Source organism: Myotis davidii, unplaced genomic scaffold (assembly GCF_000327345.1).
Source record: "Myotis davidii unplaced genomic scaffold, ASM32734v1 scaffold323, whole genome shotgun sequence".
Lineage (NCBI taxonomy): Eukaryota > Metazoa > Chordata > Mammalia > Chiroptera > Vespertilionidae > Myotis > Myotis davidii.
Genome location: NW_006295491.1, coordinates 1,627,304 through 1,641,416, shown reverse-complemented (window position 1 = coordinate 1,641,416; position 14,113 = coordinate 1,627,304). Strand labels below are relative to the sequence as shown.

General features: G+C 44.4%; 1 protein-coding gene across 1 annotated transcript in view; it reads right to left on the bottom strand.

Moving 5' to 3' along the window:
• Positions 1 to 14,113, bottom strand: part of TMEM154 (transmembrane protein 154) — a 39,706-nt gene that overhangs the window by 20,029 nt on the left and 5,564 nt on the right. Inside the window, exons 2-3 of the mRNA XM_006770150.2 lie at positions 1,845 to 2,129; positions 1,714 to 1,755 (exon numbers count right to left, since the gene is read on the bottom strand). Of these exons, the coding sequence (XP_006770213.2) occupies positions 1,714 to 1,755; positions 1,845 to 2,129 (327 nt within the window). The remainder of the gene's footprint in view (positions 1 to 1,713; positions 1,756 to 1,844; positions 2,130 to 14,113) is intronic.

Sequence of the window (14,113 nt, the reverse complement as noted above, 5' to 3'; positions counted from 1 at the left end):
CTATAAGAAGAGAAAGAAGAAAAATGAACTCCTGCCATTTGCCACAACATGGATGGAACCGGAGAGCAGATAAATACCACATGATCCCACGCATTTGTGGAATATAAGGAACAACATAATCTGATGAACAAGGACTGATCCAGAGACGGAGAGGCATTGATTGGACTGTCGGGCTTGGGAGGGAGGGTAGGGGAGGGGAGGGTAAGGGGGAAAGAGCAACCAAAGGACTTACATGCAGGCATAGAGGCCTGACCAATGGACACGGACAACGGGGGGGAGGGGGGGCGAGGGTGATGCGGGGACAGGGACACACATGTAATATCTTAATCAATAAAAAATATATTAAAAAAAATCTAATTGGTGCCCTGGCCAGTGTTGCTTAGTGGTTAGAGTGTTGGCTCACACATTGGAGGGTCACAGGTTTGATTACTGGTCAAGCTTTTGCTTCCTGGCCCTGGTTGGGGTGCAGGTGGGAGGCAACCAATTGATAAATCTCTCTCACATTGATGTTTCTCTCTCTCTCACACCCTTTCTCTCCCTCCCTTCTACTCTCTCTAAAAATCAATGGAAAAAATCCTCAGGTGAGGATTAACAACAACAACAAAATCTAATTGGAATCATTTTTCACCAGCACAAGCCAAAAGTATCCAAGTCTCCTTTGGACCTAGATACCTTAAAATCTAGAATGTGATGCTCCTGGAATAGGAACGGAATACTCTCAGAGTGAATCTCTGACCTGGGGAATTTTCTATGCGTCTGGTTTTCTAGGAGATTGATGATAGCAATTTTTAGCCAAGTGGGGCTTTGCTTATGAAAGTTAGCATAGCTTTCATGGGAATAAGAACAATGCTTCACCCAGGCCTTTTCAAGATCAAATTGGAATGTGGCATGGGGGAGAAAACAATATCTGTGGCAGAAATATCGGTGCAGAATGAGGCCACGGTCCCTGCCTTCCCAACCCTGACCCCACTGCTTCACCATCCTTACCCTTTCCTCCAACCGTAGGAACACGTTACATTGATCTATTGGCCAAGATTATACGAGGGAATTATCTGGATTAGGTTCAGAGCTGGTAGCTGTGTATATTAACTTTCAATTTAGGCTAAAAACATTATTCTCTTTTTAAAAAAGAACAAAATATGGCATTTTTAAACTCTGGAAAATTTCATTGAAATATGTCAATCATGACATTATTATCCTATATAATAAAACCCTAATATGCAAATTGGCCAAATGGTGGAATGACCTGTGGAATGACTGGTTGCTATGAAGAGCACTGACCACCAGCGGCAGACACTCAACACAGGAGCTGTCCCTGAAGGTCAGTGTCCTCCCACAGGGGGGGCGCCACTTAGCCAGAAGCTGGGCTCATGGCTGGCAAGCACAGCAGTGGTGGCAGGAGCCTCTCCTGCCTCCTCTGCAGGTGGGTGGTAATGAGCAAGTGGTCCCGGACTGTGAGAGCCCTGGACTGCAAGAGGAATGTCTGACAGCCAGGGGGATTGGGCCTAAGCTGGAAGTCACACATCCCCCAAGGGGTCCTGGACTGCGAGAGGGTGCAGGCCAGGCTGAGGGAACCCCCCCCCCACACTCAGTGCACAAATTTCGTGCACCAGGGCTCTAGCTTTATATAATCCTTGTTGCTTATCTTAAAACCTCTCAGTTCCTTCTCCTATCTTATCCCCAACTCTAGGCAGGTATTAGGATAATACTCACGTGTCTGTAAAACACTCTGAGATCCTTGGCTAGAAGGCAGCTCTGTGTAGAAGCAAAAGTATTTTGTTTTAGTGTTTGTCCATTGACCCATGAAGCAATTGTCTGGGATTGGGAACACACAAAATATTTACCTTGTTTAGCTTTTTTTCTTTTATAGTTGATTACAATGAGTACCACTGATAAGAGTAGGAGTGCCAAGAAAACCAACGGGATCAACACCATTAGTATAAGCTCTAGCTGAGTATCCTCCTCACCAATGCTGGTATAATTCTCATATTGAGTTACTGTTTCTGTGGTCAGTGCAGCAACTGTACTTATAACAGGAGTATCTTCATCTGTAGGTTCCACTTTTTGGGTGACATCTGTTGACTCACCTTCTGACTCTTCTGCTGCCTCAGAAGAAGGCAGTTCTGACTCTGTGAGAACACACACACACAAAATTGACATTGCCATGGAGACAAAGCTAGTAAGTTATGTTTTCAATGATTTTTTAAAAAAATTTTTCTACATGCATCCAGTGGTAAACTTGATTTCCTGAATTGGGCCATCCAGTTCAGAGTGATACAGAGTTTTGAAGTAACATAAACGGAGCTCGAGCTGGGAGTACATTGAACATGGAATCAGAGTCCAGATAAACCTCCCACAAATGCAGGCAGTTTAGCCTTGACCAGTACTTTAGACACATTTCATCAAAGGCATTAAAAACCTTTGCCCTGTCATGGGTCATATTCCAAGACACCTCCTATAGCAGTGAACCTTTTGAGCTCGGCGTGTCAGCATTTTGAAAAACCCTAACTTACCTCTGGTTCTGTGTCACATATAGAAATTTTTTGATATTTGCAACCATAGTAAAGTATATTTTTGATATTTATTTTATATATTTAAATGCCATTTAACAAAGAAAAATCAACCAAAAAAATGAGTTCGCGTGTCACCTCTGACACGTGTGTCATAGGTTCGCCATCACTGTCCTATAGGGTATCATATTTTAATAACATTTCTGAATAAATCAAAGCCCACATGTACTGTAGGTACTTGCCACATAACACTGAACGGTAGGCACTTGCCACATAACACTTTTAATAAAAGGTTACCTATCAATGGAAAAGAATTTTTTGAAATTGCGGCGACTGCTTCGATTTCAGCCTCAGGGCTCACATGCTGCAGAAAAACGTGTCTGCCTCTGAGATTATCTGACAGAAATCCTCCTGGATTCTAAATAAAAATACAATGTGTACTTCCTTTGTAAAGTGAAATTCTCAAGGGGAATTTAGAGACTAAAGAAATGGTACCAATATTTAAATTTATTTAGTAAAATGAATCTTTAGAACTTCCCCTATATAGAAACTCTAAGCAAGTTAATTCCATTTGAACTTCAGATTGTGTTGGAAAACCATCCTGTGGTTCATCACAGCACTGGAAAGGACTATTATTTGGAAGATCTTTCCTGGCCGGGCTATGTGGGGGTCTTGGGTAGGTGGGCTAAAGGTTTTCACCCTGTCATGTTGCCTATCATTCAGATGGGTCCCGTTGAGGAAAACAGAATATGAGTTTAGGCTACAGAACACATATCGAATGAGTTAATTTTTGTGAAAGCTCTTTCTAAGGTGTTATGAAAATGGAAAAGTTGGCTGTTTTAAACTATGCCTTGTTACTACAGGCTAGACCAGTGCTCCATAGAATGACCTAGCTCCGTGGTTGGCAAACTGCAGCTTGGCAAACCGCAGCTCGCGAGCCACACGTGGCTCTTTGGCCCCTTCAATGTGGCTCTTCCACAAAATACCACGTGCGGGCGTGCATGTACAGGGCAACTGAAACTTCGTGGCCCATGCTCAGAGGTCGGTATTTTGTGGAAGAGCCAGTATTTTGTGGAAGAGCCACACTCAAGGGGCCAAAGAGCCGAATGTGGCTCGCGAGCCGTGGTTTGCCGAGCCGCAGTTTGCTGACAGGAGAGGCAATCCAGTACCTTGTCTAGATGCATTACTGTTTGACAACAGATTCCTCTGACTTGATTTATAAAACCTTTGTTTGATCCCAGTCTAATTATTTTGGTTATCTAATCTAATAATAGACAAACAGGGTAATTGCCGTACCTTCACTACACCTCCCATTGGCTAATCAGAGAGATATGCAAATTAACCACCAACAAAGATGGTGGTTAATTTGCATACGTGGCTCTGGCCGGAACAGCAAAGGCGCTGAAGGTGGCTCCAGCTGGAGCGAAGGCCTGGGTGCTGGGTGCCGGAGGAAAACAAACGCTAGCAGCCAGGGGAAGGGAAGGCCTATTGCATGAATCTTTTCGTGCAACAGGCTTCTAGTATATATATAAACATTTCCGTTTTCCCCAAGACCAGGGAATCCACTTGATAATCATATGAGTGATCAATGCAATGACAAACTGCAGGCTATAACTAACTGGTATTCCTCACCTGAATGTACCAAAAGCAGGATTAAAAAAAAATCTACCATTTATTGACCTCTGCCTTCTGGATTAAGTGACTTTATCCTATATTTAGGTCTTTGAAATAAAGTAAGTCAATACTGTATTCACTCAAGCTTTGATATCTCACATATCATTCTGGGTCAGGAAAAGATATTTGTCTACCAGGGCAATGTCCTCATTAAACTCATTCGCTTGCAGGACTGCTAGAACCAAACTGCATTCTTTACTGAAAATCCAGGCCACTGAAGACCTGACTAAGGGGATGGGGGTCATGGGGGAGGGGTACATACACAAGTGGAGTTGGTGGTAATGACCCTTTTCCTTGAGGTCAGTGCTTATGGATCTTTCTCAAACACCCAGATTTCCCTTTTATTTCTTTTGCTGTCTTCTGCTGCTACCATCCCAAGCTAACCTTGTAAAGAACTTACTAAGAGCCCAGCCCTGTGCTCTGCCTTTTAGCTGGATGCATTCATTTTGTTCTCACCACTTTTTCAGATAGAAATCGGGGCATAGAGGTTACAGGACTTGCCCACCATCACAGAGCTATCACGGAGGAGTGAGGGTGTGAACCTAGGAGGGCTGATCGCAGAACCTGGCTGGAATGTAATGATTACAAGTCACAAAGTGGTGAACAAGAGAGGGGACCTCCTTTTCTTGCCCATCAGTTTCTAGGGAGGTGGCTTCCTGGCTTACAGGGTAAGGGAGAGGAAGGGTTCCCAGAAGCCTCGGCTTCGCCAGAGCTCTCGGTAGGCTTCTCAGCCCCGACCGCTGTGAACAAAGCTGCCCGGATGCAGGGTCTTCCCAGTGCCTCTCCAAGGAAGGCCAGCAAGTTCCCAGTGGAACACCCAGCACGCTCAGTCACCACTTGACCCGTGGCCCCAAAGAAAAGAAAATAGGAAAATAAATAGGCTAGCAGAGAAAATGAGGGCTTTCTGACGATAGGAAATGAAGAAGTGGAAAGAAGGGCAGCAGCTGGTCCTGGGTTGTGTACATTTATTTTTCAGCATGAGAGACAATGCTGGTCACTGCTGGCCATTAGTGGCCTTTTTGAGTGAAAGGGGCCAGAACTTCTCTCTACAATATCCCTCTCACATGTATGTTTTCCATGTTAAACATCATTTACTCAGTAAGATTCTCTAGTGGCTGAATAAATGAGAATCAAGTCTCTCTTTCTTTTCTTTACTCTGCAAGCCTTCATCTCCAGACTTTCCTACGACAACCCTCCTCACAGCTCTCCCTGCCCAAACCCTCACAATAGCCTCAAAGTAATAAACAACAGCCACTGACATTTATCTAGTGCTTAGTATGTGCTAGGCACTAGGATAAACATGCACTACCTAGTTTAATCTTCACAACTTCCTTGTTCACATTTTAAAAAATATATTTTTATTAATTTCAGAGAGGAAGGGAGAGGGGCAGGGAGAGAGAGAGAGAAACATCAGTAATGAGAGAAAATCATTGATTGGCTGCCTTCTGCACATCCACTACTGGGGATTGAGCCTGCCACCTGGGTATGTGCCCTTGATCGGAATTGAACCCAGGATCCCTCAGTCCCCAGGGCTGACACTCTATCCACTGAGCCAAACCAGTTAGGGCTCTTGTTCACATTTTACAGTGTGAAGAAACTGAGTCTTGAATGTCTCGGGCTGGAGTATAACACCGTCATTTATGCTGTAAGTCCCACTGATACGTAGGGTTTTGACTCTGCATTCCCTCGAGCATAGGTGCCCAGTGACAGTGAGGGGCTTAGTCATTGCTCTTCACTTAGTAATTGTGGGAATTTGGACAAATTATTTACCCCTGAATGATAATGTCCTAATCTGTGCAATAGGAGTGATCCCCAAGGTCCCATCTATCCCCACATCTTTATTTTGATTCTAAAGCCTCGATCTTGTATTTCATTAGAATTTTTGAATAGGTGCTGTACACGTGGTACTAAGCTCAGCAAGGAAATTTCACTACCACCCTTTCCCCAGTTTATTACCTTCCCCAGAGATAGCCACTGTTTCTGCTGCCTTCCCAAGAAACTCTGTGCCTATACAAGTATCATTTCTTGTTTTATTAACACAAATGGTAGCAAAAGAAGTTAAATCTTGTTCTGCCTCTTGTTTATTTCACTTAAAATTTGACTCAAAGATTCTTCCATGTGTGCATATAGAAAGCTGTCTTCTGTTACTTGGAAGTATCATAACCTATTCCTATTAATAGAGATTTAGGTCTTTTCTTTGTATTTTTAATGATGCTACAACAAACAGTCCTGTACACCCTCCAGTTTACACATTTGCAAGTATTTTCTGCAGTGTATCTCAAGAGTGGGGGCCCCAGAGAAGAGGGTGTTGGATGTAGTGGGAAGGGGAACAGCACCAAACTACTCTTGGTGGTCTGCTCTCACAACTTCTCCAAGACAACTCTAGCTCAGTCATCATACAAGAGAACTGGCAGAGATGAAGTCAGGAAAAGGCTGGGTAAGCAGGGAGTCTATTATGGGAAAGAGGGAGAAGTTGTAAACGTTGGGGATCAGCCCCGAGAATTTGTGCCAGAAGCATCAAATGTCCTCAAAGGGGAACAGGAAAACCAGCTGGGCCATAGAATCAAATCAGTAATCAGGAGGACAAAGGTGAGAGGAAGAAAAGCAGAGGTGGACAAAATCAAGGTGGAAACAAGAGAGGAGCCGAAGTCACATGAGTAGGGATGGGAGTGGAGCTGGCAGAGGGCAGCTGGGGGACTTTTTCCGAAGCACTACAAGTTCCTCCCATGGCCTGTGGGCTAACAGAAACTCTTAACCCAATGGACATGGGACCCGCTGACACTGTGTGGCCGAAGACACCAGGGACCCAGTCTTTACCAAGAAACACTTGCTAAGACCCATTATAGTCAACAGTGACTTCCTGCAGGAGCCATCCTGTGCTTCTTAGATAGAAGTGACATGTACAACCTTAAGAGCCCAACACCACTGTTCAGGAACCCAGAACTCTCTTTTAGGTAATGAGTTGCAGGATGAACCCTGCAGAAGGTGTAGAGCAATTCCTCTATTGTGTGAGGACTTCCTGGGCATCTCCATGGCATCGTGGAGAAAAGGATTTGGATTCAGAGGAGGAGACTTAACTAGTTGTGTAGGGGGCAGGATATAACGGGAAGAGATTAACCAAAGAACATACATGCATATATGCATAACCCAGGGATACAGACAATAGTATAGTAAGGTGTTGGGTAGATGAGGAACAATGGAAGGGATAGCTGTGGGGCCTGGGGAGAGCCCCTCACTTCTCCAGCCTTCCTTTCCTAAAGGCCAAGAAAGGAGGCCTGCTGCTCTGCCTATCCCAAGGTGTTTGAATGAAGAGCAAATGTGAAAATGCTGTATAACCCACAAGGTACAACACACATTCCAGGTGTTCGTACATTTGCTATTTCCTCTGTCCTCCACCCATTTCTTTCCCCATCTATAGACCTATCTGTTTATCTGCTTGTTTTCCAGGAGACTAATCTGCCTGATGTAACTTCTTCATTTTACTGTTGCATCTTCTTATCTAAATTTGAACATATTTCAGAGTAAAAGGGGTGGGACTGGGGAGTAAAACCAGAAGAAGCTGCAGCAGATAAAGATGAAGAGGATCACATGTGAGAATGAAGAGAGAGGCATCAGCAAGGAAAAGTACAGAAAAGAAGAAAAAGCAAGGACAGTGTATTAAGAGCAAATGGGCTGTGAGAGAGTCAGCTGGTGTGGCTGTGTACCCTATGTGAGACCTGCCTGTGGAATCATTGGGGGTGGGGGGGAGGAGCGGGAGTGGGGGCTCAAGGAGGCAGGTTGGCCTTAGCTCTCTCTTCCTTTCAGGTGGCCCGTCATGGCTGTTTCAAATGACCCCAACACAAGCTCTCCCAGGAATTCTCCCTCCCACCATTTCTCTTTCTCTGCTCAGATAATGGATCATTATGAAGAGATCATGGGAGTGGTCATGTGAATGATGAAACTAAGCTGAAGTATTTCACTTACTTTTAATCCAGACAATAAGCTGCACCGTGTATCGAGTCAGTTACAAGTGATTATTGACAATATCCATGCAAACAATCTGGGACTCCTATCTCACACATCTGGTGAGGACCCTGGGGGAATCCTTGTAAGTGGGGAAATGGGGAAAATGGGTGAGGGGAGCCTGGCAGCTCTAGCAGCAGAGCGGGCACGTGGCCACCTTTATCACTGCTCTCAGCATCATCACTAAGAGGAAATGACTGCTTCTCAGTGAAGCAAATGACTCACTTCCCTTTTTTTGAAAGTGGAGGACCCTCCTTGTTGGGCCACTGGGACACCTCCCTGCACAAACCCCAGATGACACTGTCTCTGAAGTGCTCTGTCTTTTCTCTGGTTCACTTGGTCTCAAAACAGTATTAAGTTATTGCTTAGTGTCTGAAATCATCACTCATGTACCACACCTGCTTATTGTCTGTCTCCTCCACTGTTTCACACTATACCTATCACAACACCTGGAACCTGTCTGCTGTGTCGTGGCCATTCATAAACAATTGTTTAGAAAATGTAAAATAGGCCATATTAGCCTGAGGTAAAAAGTCACACCTCTCACCTTGTTATCAAGAGCCTAACATCCACTTGGCCAATGTGGCTCAGTGGTTGAGCATCGAGGTCGCAGTTTGATTCCTGATCAGGCCACATGCCTGGGCTGCAGGCTCAATCCCCAGTGTGGGCCGTGCAGGAGACAGCTGATCAATGATTCTCTCTCATCATTGATGGTTCTCTCTCTCTTTATGTTTCTATCCCCCTCTCTCTCTCTCCTCCTTCTTCTCTGAAATCAATAAAAATATATTTAAAAAACAAAGGAGCCTGATACCCTCCTCCATCTATCAACCCCCTTCCAGGAAAACACACAGGGTATTCGTTATCATGAAGAGAAATAGGAATCAAAGGTGGTTTTCTCTAAAAAAAACTACCTGAATTTTTTAAAGACACTGGGGTATGAGAGGAATTGTTTAACGCAAAGTTCTGAATCCCTAGTGATGAAACTTCATGTCTCTATTTTTTAGTTTTGCTTGCTTATGCTTTTGGCAGGGGATTTAGTGTTCCCCACGGCTTCCACGTATAGAGGCCAAGGGACTTGGTCCTCCTGGGAACCGGATGCTCACTGTGGAGAGTGTAGTTTTCATTGGGAGCTCGGTTGTCCTGCGTAGTTGACAGTTTTTATTAAGTGAAAACATTCGCTGGATATGCTTTTCCTGACATACTCACTTGAAGAAGACAGCAGCAGAATAAACAGCTGGTTTAACAGATGCAAGGCAAAAGCATGCACGGAACGTTAATGGCAGATTTTACATATTGAAGGGTAGTTTAGGTAGAGCAGTGCCGACGTTTTGTACACCCTTTCATGTCAGCCATCGGCAGTGAAAATGCCTTATATTGAAAGACTGTTAAAAAAAATTTCTTTTTGCTTATTTTGAGGAGGGTCATCTGGTAAGATGCGTTCATGCAGTCATCTGCTCTGGGAATCGGCTTGTGAAGCCAAATTGTATTTTTACCTCATTGCCTTAAGAAATACACACCCGCATTTGCAATTTATTATCAGACTAGATTGTGCGCAGATAGGGTCCCTAGGCCTAGCCTGCGATTCAGGGCATCTTCCCCAGCTGCCGGCAGCCGGCCCTGCCCCCCACAGCCACCCACCCCGGTTCCCCACTCACCATCCAGCGATGGGAGCCTGATGGCCCTGGAGGGACTGAGAGGTCAGTCATTCCCGACCGCTCGCCAGCCCCACCCCTGCCACCCATCACCCTCTGTGTGGGGGGAGACTGGCAGGGCAGGGGCCTTGGCCTGGTGCCATCTGCATTCCCTGCCACCCACCCTGGATCCCTGTTCACAATTGGTGGTGTTCAGAGCCTGCTGGCCGGAGGGAGGGACCGAGAACACCTCATAGTGACTCGTCCAGCGGTCCTTCTGCCGTTATGGTCGCTGGGCTTTTTTAAAATTTAATTTAATTTTTTAAAATATATTTTATTGATTTTTTACAGAGAGGAAGGGAGAGAGATAGTCAGAAACATCGATGAGAGAGAAACATCGATCAGCTGCCTCCTGCACATCTCCTACTGGGGATATGCCCGCAACCAAGGTACATGCCCTTGATCAGAATTGAACCTGGGACCCTTCAGTCCGCAGGCCGATGCTCTATCCACTGAGCCAAACTGGTTTTGGCATGGGCTTTTATTATATAGGATTAAAATACTCCACAATGGGGGCCCACTAGGCTCTGATATCTGTTTCTATTTTATTTTGATGGGGTTTTTTTTTAGAGAAAGTTTGCTCATATCTAATCAGACTTTTCAAGACCTCAGGCTGTCTCTAGTTTGAAGTTAACCATCTGGGAAAGCTGGGTTTTTCATCATCCAACTACATTTTTGTGCACTGCAATCCTATTCTGGCCTATAGTGACTAGAAAATTAAAGGAATGTATGTATTTTTAAATATATTTTTATTGACTTCAGAGAGGAAGAGAGAGAGATAGAAACATCTAGGATGAGAGGGAATCATTGATTGGTTGCCTCCAGCATGCCTTCTACTGGGAATTGAGCTGCAAGCCAGACATGTCCCTGACAGGAAACAGACTGTGACCTCCTGGTTCATAGCTGATGCTCAACCACTGAGCAACACCAGCTGGGCCAGGAATGTATACATTTTATATATATATAAAATTTATTTCAGAGAGGCAGGGAGAGGGAAGAGAGAGATGGAAACATCAATGATGAGAGAGAATCATTGATTGACTGCCTCTTGCACACCCATGGGGAGATTGAGCCCATAATCCAGGCATGTGTCCTTGACCTGGAATCGAACCCCAGGACCCTTCAGTCTGCAGGCCAACACTCTATCCACTGAACCAACCCAGCTAGGGCAGGAATGTATGTATTTTTATGGGACAGGATACAGACACACTTTTAACATTTAAAACTTCTTCCTACCATCAGTGGGATAGTAGACACAAAGTGCTTTAAAAATGAAAGGATCAAGGATTATGAAAGGAAATTATTATCGTTACTAGCCTGAATAGATTTCTGTTGTTTATTATATTTCCCTCTCTCTCAATTTCAAAATTACACTTTAAAAGAATAACTTAATAACCTATGCTCCTCGCCAAGCCCTACCCCTCTACCTGCTGCCTAGGCCAGCCTCCCTCTGAGTGGGGAAGGGAGAAACACAGCCCATGGGAAAAAGTGGCTGGGCTCTTGTGTGGGTCACCTCGGCCCTCCGTCCTGGCATGGCACCAGCGCAAGCTCAGCGTTGCCAGAGAGGCAACTGCAAGACAGAAACAAACCACAAAATAAGTGGTGGATGTATCTCTGTGATAAATCAGAGAACAGGAAAGCAGGGAAAGGAGATGTGGCTACTGATGTAGCTTCACCATGAGCTACAGGAAGAATGAGGAGAGGGTGCAACCAAAAGTTCCCTGCCACCCACCTATGGTGGGACAGAGAGCAAGAGTCTGTTTATTGTGTGAAGTTTTCTTGGAGAGTCAGGGAGGAAGCAAGTGCCTGAGGTGTCTGAGGGGAGCAAAATAGTGGGTGAGATTTTCTAGGATTGGCAAAGCCCTTGAACAGTCTCCAAAGCTGGTTTGCTGCTGATCCTATTTCATCTTGAAAGAGAATCAATCCTGCCCTTCCATCCCAAGTAGCCAATGCACCTCAAGTAGCCAGAATTTTTAGTATTACAGCTTGAGTAACTGATGTTGTGCTATTCTCACTCTCTTATTAACCTCTTTTCAATATTTATCAGTGTAATCCTATGATTTTGTTCTCATTTAGTTTTAATGCAGGGGTTCTCAAACTTTTTAAACAGGGGGCCAGTTCACTGTCCCTCAGACCATTGGAGGGCCGGACTATAGTTTAAAAAAAAAAACTATGAACACATTCCTATGCACACTGCACATATCTTATTTTGAAGTAAAAAAAAAAAACAAAATGGGAACAAATACAATATTTGTATTTGCATGTGGCCCGTGGGCTGTAGTTTGAGGACCCCTGTTTTAATGGGATGGGTCACATGGATAAATTCTCTACCAGTGGTCCGTTCTTGGATTCCTGCTCTTATTCTACTTACTCATTGATAGTTTCTTTCTTTTTTTCCAGAGATGGTTTCTTGTTATTTCAATGACTAATCTAGGACTCAGCCTAAATATTCTTCTAAAGTTTGTTAGTTGGCAACATAGCCAATATGGTGTTGTAGGACCCAAGGAAGAGGAGAGTTTCAATAATTGGCTAATTATGCTCAGTGCCACCATGAAAAATGTAAATATAGGATGGAAATGGGTCCTGTGGATTAAGCTATTAAGAGGCAGTGGTATCCCAGATAAAGCAAGTGCTGTGGTTGACATAGTAGCCAGATTGCAATGGGCCAAGAAATGAATGGCAAGTGAGAAAATGAAAATGTCTTTCAAGGAGATTGGGGAAATCTCTGGAAAGAAAAGATGGAGGGGAGCGAGATGGGGACATGGGAGTGCTGGGAAAGAACGCAACAGGCTCTCGCATTATTTTTCATTGTGAATGTATACCAATCGAAAAGAATAGAGAAAAATGAAACGGATAACATGTTATTATATTAAATATTTCCACATTGACTAGAGTGGTTGGCAAACTTTTTCTTAAAGGGTCGCAGAATAAGTATTTTAGATCTTGAGGCCAAGAGGCCAAATACAGGCTATTATGTAATTTCTTAAAAGATAATTATTTAAAGATAAAAAAAATCATCCTTAGCTCAAAGGTCAGTTGCTATTTTTATTATTTTGAGGTTACTATGGAGTTGGTTGAGACAGGGAGAGCCGTGAGGAAGGTTGTCACAGGACTGTCCAGAGATGGAGGCTTGAAGATTAAAGAAAAATACAAAAGGAGTGGGGGATGGAGGGAGGGAGAGCCGTGAGGAAGGTTGTCACAGGACTGTCCAGAGATGGAGGCTTGAAGATTAAAGAAAAATACAAAAGGAGTGGGGGATGGAGGGAGGGAGAGCCGTGAGGAAGGTTGTCACAGGACTGTCCAGAGATGGAGGCTTGAAGATTAAAGAAAAATACAAAAGGAGTGGGGGATGGAGGGAGGGAGAGCCGTGAGGAAGGGAGAAAAAATAAGCAACTGCAGTGATTTCAGTAAAGTTCAAAGTCCAAGTCAAGCTGATCCACCGTCATCCATTATCCTGACACCGTGGGCCTGGCCCCTCCTCTGGTTTTGAATTTGGTTTTGTCTGCTTCTTTCTCTTTGGCAATCACTTTGGTCTCCTTGATTACCTGCTTCTGATTAGTGACTTGGCTCCACTGCTAATCCTGGTTTGCACTTTTAATAAGGTTTGGGCACCACCTTCTGTGACTCCAGAGGCCTGCCCCTCCCATCTCAAGCTGAGGTTTAAGTCTGAGATCCAAGCACCAGCCCTCCTCAAGCCCAGCACATCCCTGCCTGAGTTTCTTTCAAACTCTATTTTGTGGTAACAGGGCAGGGGTTGCATTGGTTAGCATTTACAGTAGCTTGGTGATAGGATCAGAAAATTTGGGGTTCTGCTACATAGGGTGAGTCACCCTCTGTGTGCCAGGTTCTGTCCTCAGTGGCCCCAAGATTTCCATCATGAATAGGAGTTGACAGGTACAAGCAACAAGAATACTAGTAGGTCTACAAAATCTTCAGATAAAAGTTATCAAATAATAATATCCTATATAATAAAAGAGAAACATGCAAATTAACCATCCCTCCGCTATGCTCAAGCCACACCCAACAGCCATGCCCACCAGCCAATCAGAGTATGCAAATTAACCCAACTAAGATGGCAGCCACGGAGCTGGAGTGAGCAGGAGGCTTGGGTTGCCCCTGGTGATGAAGGAAGCCAAGCTTCCTGCCTGCCCTGGCCGGCCCTGGGCTATGCTCAAGGCTACAAAGTTTCAATTATAGAAGATAAATAAATCCCAGAAAAAGAAAAGAAACAAAGAA